Below are 21356 nucleotides of genomic sequence, written 5' to 3'. Positions count from 1 at the left end.
CTTGCAGGTTGGGAGGACTAGGGGAGGGTTGGTACTGCAGGTTGGGAGACTAGGGGGGGTTGTATCTGCAGGTTGGGACGGGGGACGGTTGGTACTGCAGGTTGGGAGACTAGGGGAGGGTTTTGGTACCTGCAGGTTGGGAGACTGGGGAGGGTTGGTACCTCAGGTTGGGAGACGGTTGGTACCTGCAGGTTGGGAGACTGGGGGAGGGTTGGTACCTGCAGGTTGGGAGACGGTTGGTACCTGCAGGTTGGGAGACTAGGGGGAGGGTTGGTACTCTCAGGTTGGGAGACTAGGGGAGGGTTGTACCTGCAGGTTGGGAGACTAGGGGGGGTTGGTATCTGCAGGTTGGGAGACGGGGGAGGTTGGTATCGCGGTTGGGAGACGGGGGGGGGTTGGTACCTGCAGGTTGTTGGAGACTAGGGGGGTTGGTACCTGCAGGTTGGGAGACTGGGGGAGGGTTGGTACCTGCAGGTTGGGAGACTGGGGGAGGGTTGGTACCTGCAGGTTGGGAGACTGGGGAGGGTTGGTACCTGCAGGTTGGGAGACTGGGGGAGGGTTGGTATCTGGAGGTTGGGAGGGTTGGTATCTGCAGGTTGGGAGACTAGGGGAGGGTTGTTATCTGCAGGTTGGGAGACTGGGGGGGGTTGTATCTGCAGGTTGGGAGACTAGGGGGTTGGTACCTGCAGGTTGGGAGACTGGGGGAGGGTTGGTACCTGCAGGTTGGGAGACTGGGAGGGTTGGTATCTGCAGGTTGGGAGACTGGGGGGAGGTTGGTACCTGCAGGTTGGGAGACTGGGGGGAGGTTGTACCTGAGGTTGGGAGACGGGGGGAGGGTTGGTACCTGCAGGTTGGGAGTACCTGGGGGAGGGTTGTACTGCAGGTTGGGACAGGGGGGAGGTTGGTACCTGCAGGTTGGGAGAGCTGGGGGGAGGGTTGGTACCTGCAGGTTGGGAGACTGGGGGGAGGGTTGGTACCTGCAGGTTGGGACACCGGGGGAGGGTTGGTACCTGCAGGTTGGGAGACTGGGGGGAGGGTGGTACCTGCAGGTTGGGAGACTGGGGGAGGGTTGTACCTGGAGGTTGGGAGACTGGGGGGAGGGTTGGTACCTGCAGGTTGGAGACTGGGGGGAGGTTGGTACCTGCAGGTTGGACACCGGGGGACGGTTGGTACCTGCAGGTTGGGACCCGTGGGAGGGGTTGGTACCTGCAGGTTGGGACAACGGGGGAGGGTTGGTATCTCAGGTGGAGACTAGGGGGAGGGTTGGTATCTGCAGGTTGGGACACCGGGGGACGGTTGGTATCTGCAGGTTGGGAGACTGGGGGGAGGGTTGGTATCTGCAGGTTGGGAGATTAGGGGGAGGGTTGGTATCTGCAGGTTGGGAGACTGGGGGAGGGTTGGTATCTGCAGGTTGGGAGACTAGGGGGAGGGTTGGTATCTGCAGGTTGGGAGACTGGGGGAGGGTTGGTATCTGCAGGTTGGGAGATTAGGGGGACGGTTGGTATCTGCAGGTTGGGAGATTAGGGAGAGGGTTGGTATCTGCAGGTTGAGAGACTAGGGGAGGGTTGGTACCTGCAGGTTGGGAGACTAGGGGAGGGTTGGTACCTGCAGGTTGGGACACCGGGGGAGGGTTGGTACCTGCAGGTTGGGAGACTGGGGGGAGGGTTGGTACCTGCAGGTTGGGAGACTAGGGGAGGGTTGGTATCTGCAGGTTGGGAGACTAGGGGGACGGTTGGTATCTGCAGGTTGGGAGATTAGGGGGAGGGTTGGTATCTGCAGGTTGGGAGACTAGGGGAGGGTTGGTACCTGCAGGTTGGGAGACTGGGGGAGGGTTGGTACCTGCAGGTTGGGACACCGGGGGACGGTTGGTACCTGCAGTTTGGGACACCGGGGGACGGTTGGTATCTGCAGGTTGGGAGATTAGGGGGAGGGTTGGTACCTGCAGGTTGGGAGATTAGGGGGACGGTTGGTACCTGCAGTTTGGGACAGTCTCCCTGGTCTTCTGGGTTGGTTGAAGAGCTCGTTTCTCTCTCTGCTGAAGACAACCTGCAGCTTCCTCTCCTCCACCTGCAGCAGCAGACGCTTCACCCTCTCCCGAGACCGAGACACGAACTCTGGCCGGCGCAGCTCCAGAGCTTCCTACAGGAGGTGAAGATGTGGAATAGGTGTCAGATCAGCTTTATAGTGTTGAAGAGGAGCAGTTTGTTTGACCTTTGACCAACAACGTAGGCAACAGACACACAGCGGGGACAACAGACACACAGCGGGGGATAACAGACACACAGTGGGGGACAACAGACACACAGCGGGGGATAACAGACACACAGCGGGGGACAACAGACACACATCGGGGGCAACAGACACACATCGGGGGCAACAGACACACAGCGGGGGCAACAGACACACAGCGGGGGCAACAGACACATCGGGGGCAACAGACACACATCGGGGGCAACAGACACACAGCGGGGGCAACAGACACACAGCGGGGGCAACAGACACACAGCGGGGGCAACAGACACATCGGGGGCAACAGACACATCGGGGGCAACAGACACACAGCGGGGGCAACAGACACACACCGGGGGCAACAGACACACACCGGGGGCAACAGACACACACCGGGGGCAACAGACACACATCGGGGGCAACAGACACACATCGGGGGCAACAGACACACATCGGGGGCAACAGACACACATCGGGGGCAACAGACACACAGCGGGGACAACAGACACACAGCGGGGGACAACAGACACACAGCGGGGGCAACAGACACACAGCGGGGGACAACAGACACACATCGGGGACAACAGACACACAGCGGGGGCAACAGACACACAGCGGGGGCAACAGACACACAGCGGGGGACAACAGACACACAGCGGGGGCAACAGACACACAGCGGGGGACAACAGACACACAGCGGGGGCAACAGACACACAGCGGGGGACAACAGACACACATCGGGGGCAACAGACACACAGCGGGGGACAACAGACACACAGCGGGGGACAACAGACACACATCGGGGGCAACAGACACACATCGGGGGCAACAGACACACAGCGTAGGTAACAGACACACAGCGGGGGACAACAGACACACAGCGGGGGCAACAGACACACAGTGCGGGCAACAGACACACAGTGGGGGCAACAGACACGCAGCGGGGGCAACAGACACACAGTGCGGGCAACAGACACACAGTGGGGGCAACATACACACAGTGGGGGCAACAGACACACAGTGGGGGCAACAGACACACAGTGGGGGCAACAGACACAGCGGGGGCAACAGACACACAGCGTAGGTAACAGACACACCGTGGACAACAGACACACAGCGGGGGCAACAGACACACAGCGGGGGCAACAGACACACAGTGGGGGCAACAGACACACAGTGGGGGCAACAGACACAGCGGGGGCAACAGACACACAGCGTAGGTAACAGACACACCGTGGACAACAGACACACAGCGGGGGCAACAGACACACAGCGCGGGCAACAGACACACAGCGGGGGCAACAGACACACAGCGTAGGTAACAGACACACCGTGGACAACAGACACACAGCGGGGGCAACAGACACACAGTGGGGGCAACAGACACACAGTGGGGGCAACACACACAGTGGGGGCAACAGACACACAGTGGGGGCAACAGACACACAGTGGGGGCAACAGACACAGCGGGGGCAACAGACACACAGCGTAGGTAACAGACACACCGTGGACAACAGACACACAGCGGGGGCAACAGACACACAGCGCGGGCAACAGACACACAGTGGGGGCAACAGACACACAGCGTAGGTAACAGACACACCGTGGACAACAGACACACAGCGGGGGCAACAGACACAGCAGGGGCAACAGACACACAGCGTAGGCAACAGACACACAGTGGGGGCAACAGACACAGCGGGGGCAACAGACACACAGTGCGGGCAACAGACACACAGTGGGGGCAACAGACACGCAGCGGGGGCAACAGACACACAGTGGGGGCAACAGACACACAGTGGGGGCAACAGACACACAGTGGGGGCAACAGACACACAGTGGGGGCAACAGACACAGCGGGGGCAACAGACACACAGCGTAGGTAACAGACACACCGTGGACAACAGACACACAGCGGGGGCAACAGACACACAGCGGGGGCAACAGACACACAGCGGGGGCAACAGACACACAGTGGGGGCAACAGACACACAGTGGGGGCAACAGACACACAGTGGGGGCAACAGACACAGCGGGGGCAACAGACACACAGCGTAGGTAACAGACACACCGTGGACAACAGACACACAGCGGGGGCAACAGACACACAGCGCGGGCAACAGACACACAGTGGGGGCAACAGACACAGCGGGGGCAACAGACACACAGCGCGGGATAACAGACACACAGCGGGGGATAACAGACACACAGCGGGGGCAACAGACACAGCGGGGGCAACAGACACAGTGGGGGCAACAGACACGCAGCGGGGGATAACAGACACACAGCGGGGGCAACAGACACAGCGGGGGCAACAGACACATCGGGGGCAACAGACACATCGGGGGCAACAGACACATCGGGGGCAACAGACACATCGGGGGCAACAGACACACAGCGGGGGCAACAGACACACAGCGGGGGCAACAGACACACAGCGGGGGCAACAGACACACAGCGGGGGCAACAGACACACAGCGCGGGCAACAGACACACAGCGGGGGCAACAGACACAGCGGGGGCAACAGACACGCAGCGGGGGCAACAGACACAGTGGGGGCAACAGACACGCAGCGGGGGCAACAGACACAGCGGGGGCAACAGACACACAGTGGGGGCAACAGACACAGCGGGGGCAACAGACACACAGTGGGGGCAACAGACACACAGTGGGGGCAACAGACACACAGCGCGGGATAACAGACACACAGCGGGGGCAACAGACACACAGCGGGGGCAACAGACACACAGCGGGGGCAACAGACACACAGCGGGGGCAACAGACACACAGCGGGGGACAACAGACACACAGCGGGGACAACAGACACACAGTGGGGGACAACAGACACACAGTGGGGGACAACAGACACACAGCGGGGGATAACAGACACACATCGGGGGCAACAGACACACAGCGGGGGATAACAGACACACAGCGGGGGATAACAGACACACAGCGGGGGATAACAGACACACAGCGGGGGCAACAGACACACATCGGGGACAACAGACACACAGCGTAGGGGACAACAGACACACAGCGTAGGTAACAGACACACCGCGTAGGTAACAGACACACATCGGGGGCAACAGACACACAGCGGGGGACAACAGACACGCAGCGGGGGATAACAGACACACAGCGGGGGCAACAGACACATCGGGGGATAACAGACACACAGCGTAGGTAACAGACACACAGCGGGGGCAACAGACACACAGCGTAGGTAACAGACACACCGCGTAGGTAACAGACACACCGCGTAGGTAACAGACACACCGCGTAGGTAACAGACACACAGCGTAGGTAACAGACACATCGGGGGCAACAGACACACAGCGTAGGTAACAGACACACAGCGTAGGTAACAGACACACAGCGTAGGTAACAGACACACAGCGTAGGTAACAGACACACAGCGTAGGTAACAGACACACCGCGTAGGTAACAGACACACCGCGTAGGTAACAGACACACAGCGTAGGTAACAGACACACAGCGTAGGTAACAGACACACAGCGTAGGTAACAGACACACCGCGTAGGTAACAGACACACCGCGTAGGTAACAGACACACCGCGTAGGTAACAGACACACCGCGTAGGTAACAGACACACCGCGTAGGTAACAGACACACAGCGTAGGTAACAGACACACAGCGTAGGTAACAGACACACAGCGTAGGTAACAGACACACCGCGTAGGTAACAGACACACCGCGTAGGTAACAGACACACAGCGTAGGTAACAGACACACAGCGTAGGTAACAGACACACAGCGTAGGTAACAGACACACAGCGTAGGTAACAGACACACCGCGTAGGTAACAGACACACAGCGTAGGTAACAGACACACAGCGTAGGTAACAGACACACACCGGGGGCAACAGACACACATCGGGGGCAACAGACACACAGCGTAGGTAACAGACACACAGCGTAGGTAACAGACACACCGCGTAGGTAACAGACACACAGCGTAGGTAACAGACACACAGCGTAGGTAACAGACACACAGCGTAGGTAACAGACACACAGCGTAGGTAACAGACACACAGCGTAGGTAACAGACACACCGCGTAGGTAACAGACACACCGCGTAGGTAACAGACACACAGCGTAGGTAACAGACACACCGCGTAGGTAACAGACACACAGCGTAGGTAACAGACACACAGCGTAGGTAACAGACACACAGCGTAGGCAACAGACACACAGCGTAGGTAACAGACACACAGCGTAGGTAACAGACACACAGCGTAGGCAACAGACACACAGCGTAGGTAACAGACACACCGCGTAGGTAACAGACACACAGCGTAGGTAACAGACACACAGCGTAGGCAACAGACACACAGCGTAGGTAACAGACACACAGCGTAGGCAACAGACACACAGCGCAGGCAACAGACACAGCGGAACACCGAGTAGTGAACCAGACCTGGAGAGAGATGCGGACCAGAGCGGCGGGGGCGTTGCCAGTGGGTTCAGGCCCAGGAGGGGTGATGATGCTGTGCTTGATGTGCTGCCTCTCACTGGGTCTGTCCCGGTCAGCCTCCAGCTGATTGGTCTGTAGTCTGTCTGTCAGTCTCTCCCTGACAAATCAAAGCACAGTTCTTATAACAACAAAAAGACTGTTCAAAGTTCTTAAACTATACAATAGAAAAATAAAAAGTGAGAAAGATGTAAAAAACAATAGATTTTTAAACAAATAGTAGATTAAGATTAGACAGACAGACCTGTCCTGTATTTGTCTCTGTCTGAGCGGTTCTCTCCAGGGCCGGGTGGTTCTGCTGTAGGGTTCAAACCAGGCCGGGCCCTGGGGAGGCTGCTCCTCTGGATTGTTCTCCTTCCTGCCCTCAGCTCTCAGGTCCTCAGCAGGGATGTGCCATGATACACCTGGAAGTAGGAAACAGACATGACGACACACCTGGAAGTAGGAAACAGACATGACGACACACCTGGAAGTAGGAAACAGACATGACGACACACCTGGAAGTAGGAAACAGACATGACGACACACCTGGAAGTAGGAAACAGACATGACGACACACCTGGAAGTAGGAAACAGACATGACGACACACCTGGAAGTAGGAAACAGACATGACGACACACCTGGAAGTAGGAAACAGACATGACGACACACCTGGAAGTAGGAAACAGACATGACGACACACCTGGAAGTAGGAAACAGACATGACGACACACCTGGAAGTAGGAAACAGACATGACGACACACCTGGAAGTAGGAAACAGACATGACGACACACCTGGAAGTAGGAAACAGACATGACGACACACCTGGAAGTAGGAAACAGACATGACGACACACCTGGAAGTAGGAAACAGACATGACGACACACCTGGAAGTAGGAAACAGACATGACGACACACCTGGAAGTAGGAAACAGACATGACGACACACCTGGAAGTAGGAAACAGACATGACGACACACCTGGAAGTAGGAAACAGACATGACGACACACCTGGAAGTAGGACAGACATGACGACACACCTGGAAGTAAGAAACAGACATGACGACACACCTGGAAGTAGGAAACAGACATGACGACACACCTGGAAGTAGGAAACAGACATGACGACACACCTGGAAGTAGGAAACAGACATGACGACACACCTGGAAGTAGGAAACAGACATGACGACACACCTGGAAATAGACATTACGACACACCTGGAAATAGACATTACGACACACCTGGAAATAGGAAACAGACATGGCGACACACCTGGAAATAGGAAACAGACATGGCGACACACCTGGAAATAGGAAACAGACATGACGACACACCTGGAAGTAGGAAACAGACATGACGACACACCTGGAAGTAGGAAACCGTATGGTCCGTAAAGTAGGTAGCCAGAATGGCTCATAGGAGCAAAAGCTGTTTTTGTAGCATGAGGCAGCTTGATGTAAAAATAAACACCCTAAACTATCTCCTTAATGCCGAGAGCCCTAAACTATCTCCTTAATGCCGAGTGCCCTAAACTATCTCCTTAATGCCGAGTGCCCTAAACTATCTCCTTAATGCAGAGTGCCCTAAACTATCTCCTTAATGCCGAGAGCCCTAAACTATCTCCTTAATGCCGAGTGCCCTAAACTATCTCCTTAATGCCGAGTGCCCTAAACTATCTCCTTAATGCCGAGTGCCCTAAACTATCTCCTTAATGCCGAGTGCCCTAAACTATCTCCTTAATGCCGAGTGCCCTAAACTATCTCCTTAATGCCGAGTGCCCTAAACTATCTCCTTAATGCCGAGTGCCCTAAACTATCTCCTTAATGCCGAGTGCCCTAAACTATCTCCTTAATGCCGAGTGCCCTAAACTATCTGCTTAATGCCGAGTGCCTAAACTATCTCCTTAATGCCGAGAGCCCTAAACTATCTCCTTAATGCCGAGTGCCCTAAACTATCTCCTTAATGCCGAGTGCCCTAAACTATCTCCTTAATGCCGAGTGCCCTAAACTATCTCCTTAATGCCGAGTGCCCTAAACTATCTCCTTAATGCCGAGTGCCCTAAACTATCTCCTTAATGCCGAGTGCCCTAAACTATCTCCTTAATGCCGAGTGCCTGAACTATCTCCTTAATGCAGAGTGCCCTAAACTATCTCCTTAATGCAGAGTGCCCTAAACTATCTCCTTAATGCTGAGTGCCTGAACTATCTCCTTAATGCAGAGTGCCCTAAACTATCTCCTTAATGCAGAGTGCCCTAAACTATCTCCTTAATGCTGAGTGCCAAGCAGAGACGCATCAGCTCACAATTTTTACCGTCTTTGGTATGACTCGTCCAGGGATTGAACTCATAACCTTCCAATCTCAGGGCGGACACTAACAATAAGGTTGGTAGGACTGCATGGTACTCACTTCTTATCAGACAGCGATACATGGAGATATACACTGAGTCTACAAAACATTATGAACACCTGCTCTTTCCATGACGTGGACTGACCAGGTGAATACAGGTGAAAGATATGATCCCTTATTGATGTCACCTGTTAAATCCACTTCGATCAGTGTAGATGAAGGGGAGGAGACGGGTTAAAGAAGGATTTTTAAGCCTTGAGACAGTTGATACATGGATTGTGTATGTGTGTCATTCAGAGGGTGAATGGGCAAGACAAAATATTGAAGTGTCTTTTGAACGGGGTATGGTAGTAGGTGCCAGGTGCACCGGTTAGAGTGTGTCAAGAACTGCAACGCTGCTGGGTTTTTGCACACTCAACAGTTTCCTGTGTGTATCAAGAATGTTCAACCACCCAAAGGACATCCAGCCAACTTGACACAACTGTGGGAAGCATTGGAGTCAACATGGGCCAGCATCCCTGTGGAACTCTTTCGACACCTTGTGGAGTCCATGCCCCTGACGAATTGAGGCTGTTCTGAGGGCAAAAGGAAGGTGCTTCAAATAGTGAGGCTAGTCCAACCCAGCTGCACATTGCTCATTTCTGTCTTTGAATAATATTGGATTAGTATTGTGTTCCTGATTTGTAGCGCTCCAGAGTTTAAATGTAAAATGTCAGTTCTCCATACCTTGAGGGTAGTAGGGCTTGGCAGAGGGTTGGCTCATCTTCCTCTTCCTCTGGGTTTTAGGAGGAGGGCTCCTGTCCCCCGCTCTACCCCTCTTGCTACCAGAGTGTGAGGAGGGGAGCACCCTGGCACCCCTGGCTGAGCCTGGCGAGGGGAACGTTGTGCCAACGTCACGGGTGTGGCGACGCGTTCCGTTACTCACAATCTCCAGGTCCCCTGCGGAGAGGAGAGTGAGAGATGGTTGAGTGTCCACGTTTGAGCCACTCCCTCCACATCTCAATGTTTATACACTTAACAAAAAATATAAAACGCAACATGTAAAAGTGTTGTAAAACATGTTTCATGAGCTGAAATAAAAGAACCCAGAAATGTTCCATACGTACAAAAAGCTTATTTCTCTCAAATTTTCTGCACAAATTTGTTTACATCCCTGTTAGTGAGCATTTCTCCTTTGTCAAAATAATCCATCCACCAGACAGGTGTGGCAAATCAAAAAGCTGATAAAACTGCATGATCATTACACAGGTGCACCTTGTGCTGGGGACAATAAAAGGCCACTCTAAAATGTGCAGTTTTGTCACACAACACAATGCCACAGATGTCTCAAGTTTTGAGGGAGCGTGCAATTGGCATGCTGACTGCAGGAATGTCCACCAGAGCTGTTGCCAGAGAATTGAATGTTAATTTCTCTATGATAAGCCACCTCCAATGATGTTTTAGAGAATTTGGCAGTACGTCCAACCGGCCTCACAACCACAGACCATGTATAACCACGCCAACCCAGGACCTCCACACCCGGCTTCTTCACCTGCAGGATCATCTGAGACCAGCCACCCGGACAGCTGATGAAATGGTGGGTTTTCACAACTGAAAAATTTCTGCACAAACTGTCAGAAACCGTCTCAGGGAAGCTCATCTGCGTGTTCGTCATCCTCACCAGGGTCTTGACCTGACTGCAGTTCAGCGTCGTAACTGATTTCAGTGAGCAAATGCTCACCTTCGATGGCCACTGGCATGCTGGAGAACTGTGCTCTTCACAATGAATCTCAGTTTCAACTGGGCTGATGGCAGACAGCGTGTAGGGCGTCATAAAGGGCAGGCCGTTTTCTGATGTCAACGTAGTGAACAGAGTGCCCCATGGTGGCGCTGGGGTTATGGTATGGGGCAGGCATGAGCTACGGACAACAAACACAATTGCATTTTATCAATGGCAATTTGAACGCACAGAGATACCGTGACGAGATCCTGAGGCCCATTGTCGCACCATTCATCCGCCGCCATCACCTCATGTTTCAGCATGATAATGCACGGCCCCATGTCACAAGGATCTGGACACAATTCCTGGAAGCTGAAAATGTCCTAGTTCTTCCATGGCCTGCATACTCACCAGACATGTCACCCATTGAGCATGTTTGGGATGCTCTGGATCAACGTGTACGACAGAGTGTTCCAGTTTCCTCCAATATCCAGCAACTTCGCACAGCCATGGAAGAGGAGTGGGACAACATTCCACAGCCATGGAAGAGGAGTGGGACAACATTCCACAGCCATGGAAGAGGAGTGGGACAACATTCCACAGCCATGGAAGAGGAGTGGGACAACATTCCACAGCCATGGAAGAGGAGTGGGACAACATTCCACAGCCATGGAAGAGGAGTGGGACAACATTCCACAGCCATGGAAGAGGAGTGGGACAACATTCCACAGCCATGGAAGAGGAGTGGGACAACATTCCACAGCCATGGAAGAGGAGTGGGACAACATTCCACAGCCATGGAAGAGGAGTGGGACAACATTCCACAGCCATGGAAGAGGAGTGGGACAACATTCCACAGCCATGGAAGAGGAGTGGGACAACATTCCACAGCCATGGAAGAGGAGTGGGACAACATTCCACAGCCATGGAAGAGGAGTGGGACAACATTCCACAGACCACAATCAACAGCCTGATCAATTCTATGCAAAGGATATGTGTCACTCTGCATGGGGCAAATGATGGTCACATCAGATACTGACTGGTTTTCTGATCTACGGCCCTACCTTTTTTTGTTGTTTACCTCAAAGGGACAGTTGAGCTAACGTGCGCTAATGTGATTAGCATGACAGTTGTAAGTAACAGCAAACTTTCCGGGACATAGACATGTCTTATACGGGCCGGAAGCTTAAATTCATGTTACTGTAACTGCACTGTCCAATTTACAGTAGCTATTACAGTAAAATAATACCATGCTATTGTTTGAGGAGAGTCCACAACATATCCCACATGCATCACTTACAGCCGCTCTAGCCCAGCGGGCACCACTCACTTTCACCCGTTCACCAGTAGTTATTACATTGACTAAAATACCATACTATTGTTTGAGGAGAGTCCACAACATATCCCACATGCATCACTTACAGCCGCTCTAGCCCAGCGGGCACCACTCACTTTCACCCGTTCACCAGTAGTTATTACATTGACTAAAATACCATACTATTGTTTGAGGAGAGTCCACAACATATCCCACATGCATCACTTACAGCCGCTCTAGCCCAGCGGGCACCACTCACTTTCACCCGTTCACCAGTAGTTATTACATTGACTAAAATACCATACTATTGTTTGAGGAGAGTCCACAACATATCCCACATGCATCACTTACAGCCGCTCTAGCCCAGCGGGCACCACTCACTTTCACCCGTTCACCAGTAGTTATTACATTGACTAAAATACCATGCTATTGTTTGAGGAGAGTCCACAACATATCCCACATGCATCACTTACAGCCGCTCTAGCCCAGCGGGCACCACTCACTTTCACCCGTTCACCAGTAGTTATTACATTGACTAAAATACCATGCTATTGTTTGAGGAGAGTCCACAACATATCCCACATGCATCACTTACAGCCGCTCTAGCCCAGCGGGCACCACTCACTTTCACCCGTTCACCAGTAGTTATTACATTGACTAAAATACCATGCTATTGTTTGAGGAGAGTCCACAACATATCCCACATGCATCACTTACAGCCGCTCTAGCCCAGCGGGCACCACTCACTTTCACCCGTTCACCAGTAGTTATTACATTGACTAAAATACCATACTATTGTTTGAGGAGAGTCCACAACATATCCCACATGCATCACTTACAGCCGCTCTAGCCCAGCGGGCACCACTCACTTTCACCCGTTCACCAGTAGTTATTACATTGACTAAAATACCATGCTATTGTTTGAGGAGAGTCCACAACATATCCCACATGCATCACTTACAGCCGCTCTAGCCCAGCGGGCACCACTCACTTTCACCCGTTCACCAGTAGTTATTACATTGACTAAAATACCATACTATTGTTTGAGGAGAGTCCACAACATATCCCACATGCATCACTTACAGCCGCTCTAGCCCAGCGGGCACCACTCACTTTCACCCGTTCACCAGTAGTTATTACATTGACTAAAATACCATACTATTGTTTGAGGAGAGTCCACAACATATCCCACATGCATCACTTACAGCCGCTCTAGCCCAGCGGGCACCACTCACTTTCACCCGTTCACCAGTAGTTATTACATTGACTAAAATACCATACTATTGTTTGAGGAGAGTCCACAACATATCCCACATGCATCACTTACAGCCGCTCTAGCCCAGCGGGCACCACTCACTTTCACCCGTTCACCAGTAGTTATTACATTGACTAAAATACCATGCTATTGTTTGAGGAGAGTCCACAACATATCCCACATGCATCACTTACAGCCGCTCTAGCCCAGCGGGCACCACTCACTTTCACCCGTTCACCAGTAGTTATTACATTGACTAAAATACCATGCTATTGTTTGAGGAGAGTCCACAACAACAAAACACTTTTATCAGGACAACTGGTTTGATACATTCACCTCTGAAGGTAAATAATGTACTTACATTCAGTAATCTGGCTCTGATGTGTCATCCTGAGGGTCCCAGAGATAAAATGTAGCATAGTTTTGTTTGATAAAATCCAGTTTTATGATCTACAGTTTGACCCCACTGCTGTCTCTGGCTCCACACCCACCCCGCCCGGCCATCTTGATGTGTGAAAGCTAATGATCCATCATGTATGAGATTTCTGGGAGTGTGTGAACTTACATTTTTTTATTACCATAGCATTTTTGTATGTTCTCTATAGTTATGTACTTGAAAATGTATCAATTGACCAATTCGGCACATTTGGGCAGACTTGATACAACATATTGTCCAGTATTGCAAAGCTTCACTGGATCAATCTGAAACTTTACACACACACTGCTGCCATCTAGTGGACAAAATCTAAATTGTGCCTAAACTGCCATATTATATTATTGCCTCTTATAAAATAGAAAATGCATGTTTTTGTGTTTGTATTATCTTTTACCAGATCTATTGTGTTATATTCTCCTACATTCCTTTCAAATTTCCACAAACTTCAGTGTTTCCTTTCAAATGGTATCAATAACATGCATATCCTTGCTTCAGGTCCTGAGCTACAGGCAGTTAGATTTGGGTATGTCATTTTAGGTGAAATTTGAAAAAAAGGGTCAGATCCTTAATAAGAGGTGTATCTGTGACCAACAGATGTATGTCTGTATTCCCAGTCACGTAAAATTCATAGATTAAGGCCCAATTAATATATTTTGTTAATATATATATTATATATATATTAATATATTTTGTGCATCAATCTATGCACAAGGCCCTATAATGACAAAGCACAAACAAGTTGTCCACATGTGATAAATGCAGTTGACAGTGTATGTCAGAGCAAAAACCAAGCCGTGAGGTCAAAGGAATTGTCCATAGAGCTCCGAGACAGGATTGTGTCGAGGCACAGATCTGGGGAAGGGTACCAAGAACACAGTGGCCTCCATCATTCTAAAATGGAAGAAGTCACCAAGACTCTTAGAGCTGTCCGCCCGGCCAAACTGAGCATTTGGGGAAGAAGGGCCTTGGTCAGGGAGGTGACCAAGAACCCAATGGTCACTCTGACAGAGCTCCAGAGTTCCTCTGTGGAGATGGGAGAACTTTCCAGAAGGACAACCATCTCTGCAGCACTCCACCAACCAGGCCTTTATGGTCTGATGAAACCAAGATTGAACTCTTTGGCCTGAATGCCAAGCTGTAGACTCAAGGCTGTAATCACTGCCAAAGGTGCTTCAACAAAGTACTGAGTAAAGGGTCTGAATACGTATGTAAATGTGATTTAAGTTTATTTTTTTATATACATTTGCGAAAATTTCTAAAAACCTGTTTTTGCTTTGTCATTATGGGGTCTTGTGATGTCATGGTGGGGTCTTGTGATGTCATGGTGGGGTATTGTGATGTCATGGTGGGGTATTGTGATGTCATGGTGGGGTATTGTGATGTCATGGTGGGGTATTGTGATGTCATGGTGGGGTATTGTGATGTCATGGTGGGGTATTGTGATGTCATGGTGGGGTATTGTGTGTAGGTTGATGAGGAAAAAAACAATTTAATCAATTTTAGAATAAGGCTGTAACGTAAAACAAAATGTGGAAATAGTCAAGGGGTCAGAATACTTTCTGAATACTTATGTATAAAATGTATGAACTGTAACTCAGTAAAATATTTCTAATATTTTACCGTTTCTTATTTTGTTCAGCATACATATTATTTTCAGAACATACTGGGTTACTGACCTGCCTGTACGCCTTTACTGACATGTCTGACTGCCTTCTTGGAGTGGGAGGGGCCACGATGCGAGGGGAGGGTGTAGGTGCTGGTTGATGATGCAGAGTCCGCTGGAACCTGAGGAGCCACAATACAGCCGATCAATATCAAAACTATAGACCATTCAATATACAGTAGAGAACAGAGCCTGAGAAAGATGGGGTCGGAAAGCAAACAGTTTTATAACAGAAAGAGTAGAGAGAGAGAGAGAAAGAGAGGAGATTAGAGCGATAGGAGAAAGGAGAGAGGAGAGCGAGAGAGAGGAGAGAGAGGCAAGCTGGTCCTGAGGCTCTGTACACAAATACAAACACCCCACAGAGCCCCAGGACAGCAACACAATTAGACACAACCAAATTATGAGAAAACAGAAAGATAATTACTTGACACATTGGAAAGAACTAACAACAAAAAAACATAGCAAACTAGAATGCTATTTGGCCCTAAACAGAGAGTGTACAGTGGCAGAATACCTGACCACTGTGACTGACCCAAACTTAAGGAAAGCTTTGACTATGTACAGACTCAGTGAGCTTAGCCTTGCTGTTGAGAAAGGCCGCCGTAGGCAGACTTGGCTCTCAAGAGAAGACAGGCTATGTGCACACTGCCCACAAAATGAGGTGGAAACTGAGCTGCACTTCCTAACCTCCTGCCCAATGTATGACCATATTAGAGACACATATTTCCCTCAGATTACACAGACCCACAAAGAATTTGACAACAAAACCAATTTTGATAAACTCCCATATCTACTGGGTGAAATACCACAGTGTGCATCACAGCAGCAAGATTTGTGACCTGTTGTCACAAGAAAAGAACAAACACCATTGTAAATACAACCTATATTTATGTTTACTTATTTTCTCTTTTGTACTTTAACTATTTGCACATCGTTACAACACTGTATCTAGACATAATATGACATTTGAAATGTCTTTATTCTTTTGGAACTTCTGTGAGTGTAATGTTTACTATTCATTTCACTTTTTGTTTATTATCTATTTCACTTGCTTTTGCAATGTAAACATATGTTTCCCATGCCAATAAAGCCCCTTGAATTGAATTGAAATTGAGAGGGAGAGGAGAGAGAGAGAAGAGAGAGGAGAGAGAGAGAGAGAGGAGAGAAGAGAGAGAGGAAAGAGAGAGGAGAGAAGACAGAGGAGAGAGAGAGAGAGAGGAGAGAGAGAGAGATGAGAAGAGGAGAGAGAGAGGAGAGAGGAGAGAGGAGAGAGAGAGGAGAGAGGAGAGAGAGGAGAGAGAGAGAGGAGAGAAGAGAGAGGAGAGATGAGAGGAAAGAGAGAGGAGAGAAGAGAGAGAAGAGAAGAGAGAGGAGAGAGAGAGAGGAGAGAGAGAGGAGAGAGAGAGGAGAGAGAGAGGAGAGAGGAGAGAGAGAGGAGAGAGGAGAGAGAGAGAGGAGAGAGAAGAGAGAGGAGAGAGAGACAGAAGGGCAAGTCAACAGAACGGTAGACATACTACAGAGTCATCAGTGCCAGTAGACTCTGAGGGGACTGGGGGGATATGAGGAGTCTCTCTGGATCCTCCTCTCCTCTGCTCCTTGCTCTGCCGAAGGATGGTGCTGTACAGTTTACTAAGGCTGTGGCTGGTCCTGTGACTGGAGATAGCCCCTAGGTGAGTTGAACAAAGAGAATAGTTTGTAAACGTTAGCTAATGTTCATTCGAATCTGGTTCAACTGAAATTGTTCCTAAGCAGAACCCTTGCTGAACTCACCTCCTGTATTCAGCCCTCTGACCCTGTGGGCTCCGAAGGCCCTCACCAGTCGGGCTGTGTCTATTGTAGACATGGAGCTGCTGGTCTCCCCTGAGATGCTCCCAGACCTCTCTCTCTCTGCTGGACACAGGTATTGGCTGCGGGCCGGGCGGTGGGAGGGGCTAGAGCTGTAAGAGGCTGGGCAGTCCTCCCCCTCTGCGGGCTCCTCATCCTGCTGCTCCCAGGCCTGGCGCGGAACACGAGGCTTAGCCTGGTTAGGGTTAGCATCGGGATCGCTCCGTCCACTGCTGCTCTCCTCTCTCCTTCTCCTCCCTTCCTCAACACCTCCTCCTCTCCTCCCTTCCTCAACACCTCCTCTTCTCCTCCCTTCCTCAACACCTCCTCTTCTCTCTTCCTCCTTCCTACTACTCTTCCGTTCTCTTCTCCTCCCTCCTCCCTCTTGTTCTGTGGTGTCAGTCTGCTGCCTTGGTTCTGGCTCTGGGAGGAAGGAGGAGGTGCTGTGGATGAGGCGGGACAGACGCTCCAGCCGCTCCAGCAGGGACGCCTCTCTCTCATTGGTGGGCCGGGCCTCCTCCAGGCTCCACCTCTCACTGAACCTGCGCCACAGTTGGTCCAGAGTGCTGCCACTCCGCTGGGCTAGACTGTGGTCCCGCCTCCCCGGCTCTCGCTCCATCCCTGGGTGAGGGGCTGAGGTTCGGACAAGGTGAGCGTTGGAGATCTGGTGGTCCATGTGAAGATGGTGAGTTTTGGGGTAGTGATGGTGGAGGTCCATAGAACTATAGTCCATCTCAACATGCAGAGGCTGAAAAACCTCCAGCTCCTCCTCCCCCACCCCCAGGCTGCAGCGAAGGGAGGGCTGGACAAGGCGGTCTGTGTCTGGGACCCCCTGGGTGTGTGTGGAGATGGTGATTGAGGTTCCATGGTCTCTCATGGCCCCAGATGGACCTCTAGTGGTGGTGGAGGGTATAGCAGGCCCTCTAGTGGTGGTGGAGGGTATAGCAGGACCTCTAGTGGTGGTGGATGGTATAGCAGGACCTCTAGTGGTGGTGGATGGTATAGCAGGACCTCTAGTGGTGGTGGTTGGTATAGCAGGACCTCTAGTGGTGGTGGATGGTATAGCAGGACCTCTAGTGGTGGTGGATGGTATAGCAGGACCTCTAGTGGTGGTGGATGGTATAGCAGGACCTCTAGTGGTGGTGGAGGGTACAGCAGGACCTCTAATGGTGGTGGTTGGTATAGCAGGACCTCTAGTGGTGGTGGAGGGTACAGCAGGACCTCTAGTGGTGGTGGAGGGTACAGCAGGACCTCTAGTGGTGGTGGAGGGTACAGCAGGACCTCTAGTGGTGGTGGAGGGTACAGCAGGACCTCTAGTGGTGGTGAAGGGTACAGCAGGACCTCTAGTGGTGGTGGAGGGTACAGCAGGACCTCTAGTGGTGGTGGAGGGTACAGCAGGACCTCTAGTGGTGGTGGAGGGTACAGCAGGACCTCTAGTGGTGGTGGAGGGTATAGCAGGAACTCTAGTGGTGGTGGAGGGTATAGCAGGACCTCTGGTTAACCCTCCTGTTACATGAGAGAAGCATATTGACTGTGGAGTACGCTGGTCAATCATTGGTTGGCCTTCATCCACTGGCACGGCAGTACCTGAGAGTGGAAATGGTATCTGGTTAAGAATTCAAAAGAAAATAACATTCACACACAAAGCAGTGACTCTGTCCATTAAAAATATACATACTGTATACTATACAGACCTGATTATTCCCCCCAGTGTTAATCCCTCACAAAACTGACCCGGTCCTTCCCCCCCAGTGTTAAACCCTCACTATACTGACCCGGTCCTTCCCCCCAGTGTTAAACCCTCACTATACTGACCCGGTTCTTCCCCCCAGTGTTAAACCCTCACTATACTGACCCGGTCCTTCCCCCCAGTGTTAAACCCTCACTATACTGACCCGGTCCTTCCCCCAGTGTTAAACCCTCACTATACTGACCCGGTCCTTCCCCCCAGTGTTAAACCCTCACTATACTGACCCGGTCCTTCCCCCAGTGTTAAACCCTCACTATACTGACCCGGTCCTTCCCCCCAGTGTTAAACCCTCACTATACTGACCCAGGTCCTTCCCCCCAGTATTAAACACTCCCTATACTGACCCGGTCCTTCCCCCAAGTATTAAACCCTCACTATACTGACCCGGTCCTTCCCCCCAGTATTAAACCCTCACTATACTGACCCGGTCATTACCCCCAGTGTTAATCCCTCACTATACTGACCCGGTCCTTCCCCCCAGTATTAAACCCTCACTATATTGACCCGGTCCTTCCCCCCAGTGTTAATCCCTCACTATACTGAGTGCTCACCTGTCCTCTCCATACTGTAGCTGTCTCCCAGTCTTTGTCTTTTGCTGTAGATACCCTCTGTGTGTTTGATGTTGACCCCCCTGTCCACCACCTGGTCCACCTGCTGCTCTCGTGACCCCAGGATCTCTATGTTGAAGCGAGGGGGCACCGCGTCGTCCGAGCCTGGGGAGGAGAGAGAGAGAGAGAGGGAGGAACGGGTGAGTGGCTCGGAGAGGAAGCCCTGTCTCTCTCGCTCTTTCTGAGGATCATCGCTGTCGGACCTGGGACTCAACACCGCCTCTGTCTCTCTCACACACTGGAACATGAATAATTAATTTTGTGCCTGTTATAAAAGACCAGCTGCTACCCGCCTGGGGGAGGAGGAGAGAGGGGCCAGAGGAGAGGAGGAGGGGCCAGAGGAGAGGAGGAGGGGCCAGAGGAGAGGAGGAGGGGCCAGAGGAGAGGTGAGGAGGAGGGGCCAGAGGAGAGGAGGAGGGGCCAGGTGGCTGCATCTATTACAGGACGATCTCAGTTAGCCTATAGGAGTTCTCTAGACCAAGGGGATCATTCATTATTGAATGCCCTGGAATTCCTGTCAGTCTGTCAGTGTCACTATAGATAGTTTAAAAATGTCTAAATAATGTATTTTAACTAGCTAGATAAGAGATGTTGTACCTGGGTGGGAACTCTCCATGGTGGAGTCAGATCGTACGGGGGAAAGCTGTGGGTCCGTATGTGTCTGGGATATGTAGAACATCTCCTCACTGCCGTGTGGTTTATATGGCAACAGAACCGACAGCGCCGCCTGCCTAGATGGACCGGTACCAGTCAGCCTCTGGGGAGGTGTGAAGCATTGTGGGAAGGTGGAGGTTGCCGTTCCCGTGGTGATCTGAACTGAGGCGTCGGCCGTCTCATGCCCCTGTCTCCAAATTGTATCTCTGTTCTCCTGCGACCCCGTCTGATTGGCCCGGGCAGGCTCGGGGGTGTATCCTAGGCTCTCGTCTACGTCAACACTGCTGGAGACAGCAGAGGAGTGTCTGACAGGAGCAAAGGACAGAAGTCTCCGAGACCTCTCTTCAGCCCCTTTAGGACCAGGGGAGAGGGTGAGGTGGAGGTGGGAGACCTGACCCGTCCTGGTGGTCCAAGCTCCAGAGACCCAGTCTGCTCCAGAACCCATGATGGACCCAGGACGCCCTACGTCGAGGTGAGAACTGGAAATCTGCCCGTACATGCCTGGGGTTAGAGGGAGAGGAGCTGCAGAGTGGGGGGGACCAGCAAAGTGGTTCTCTTGGTCTCCACCAGGCAGCTGGATGGGAGAGAGACCGAGGAAGAGGGGAGAGAGAGAGACCGAGGAAGAGGGGAGAGAGAGAGACCGAGGAAGAGGGGAGAGAGGGAGACCGAGGAAGAGGGGAGAGAGAGAGACCGAGGAAGAGGGGAGAGAGGGAGACCGAGGAAGAGGGGGGAAAGGGAGACCGAGGAAGAGGGGGGAAAGGGAGACCGAGGAAGAGGGGGGAAAGGGAGACCGAGGAAGAGGGGGAAAAGGGAGACCGAGGAAGAGGGGGAAAAGGGAGACCGAGGAAGAGGGGGAAAAGGGAGACCGAGGAAGAGGGGGAAAAGGGAGACCGAGGAAGAGGGGGAAAAGGGAGACCGAGGAAGAGGGGGAAAAGGGAGACCGAGGAAGAGGGGGAAAAGGGAGACCGAGGAAGAGGGGGGAAAGGGAGACCGAGGAAGAGGGGGGAAAGGGAGACCGAGGAAGAGGGGGAAAAGGGAGACCGAGGAAGAGGGGGAAAAGGGAGAGAGGGAGACCGAGGAAGAGAGGGAGACCGA

General features: G+C 51.9%; 1 protein-coding gene across 1 annotated transcript in view; it reads right to left on the bottom strand.

Annotated features, from left to right (window-relative positions):
* Positions 1-162: 162 nt before the first annotated feature.
* alms1 (ALMS1 centrosome and basal body associated protein) overlaps positions 163-21356 on the bottom strand; it is a 61988-nt gene continuing 40794 nt past the window's right edge. The window contains exons 12-27 of the mRNA XM_038984486.1: positions 20205-20835; positions 19551-19712; positions 17196-18836; positions 16940-17091; positions 15439-15547; positions 9784-9996; positions 6971-7130; positions 6673-6826; positions 1974-2139; positions 1807-1905; positions 1573-1638; positions 1142-1206; positions 909-1043; positions 684-780; positions 403-533; positions 163-243 (exon numbers count right to left, since the gene is read on the bottom strand). Coding sequence (XP_038840414.1) covers positions 163-243; positions 403-533; positions 684-780; positions 909-1043; positions 1142-1206; positions 1573-1638; positions 1807-1905; positions 1974-2139; positions 6673-6826; positions 6971-7130; positions 9784-9996; positions 15439-15547; positions 16940-17091; positions 17196-18836; positions 19551-19712; positions 20205-20835 — 4062 coding nt within the window. The remainder of the gene's footprint in view (positions 244-402; positions 534-683; positions 781-908; positions 1044-1141; positions 1207-1572; positions 1639-1806; positions 1906-1973; positions 2140-6672; positions 6827-6970; positions 7131-9783; positions 9997-15438; positions 15548-16939; positions 17092-17195; positions 18837-19550; positions 19713-20204; positions 20836-21356) is intronic.

Source organism: Salvelinus namaycush, unplaced genomic scaffold, assembly GCF_016432855.1.
Source record: "Salvelinus namaycush isolate Seneca unplaced genomic scaffold, SaNama_1.0 Scaffold244, whole genome shotgun sequence".
NCBI classification, from domain to species: Eukaryota; Metazoa; Chordata; class Actinopteri; order Salmoniformes; family Salmonidae; genus Salvelinus; species Salvelinus namaycush.
Note: the sequence above shows the minus strand (reverse complement) of the source record. Positions and strands in the feature narration are given on the sequence as shown.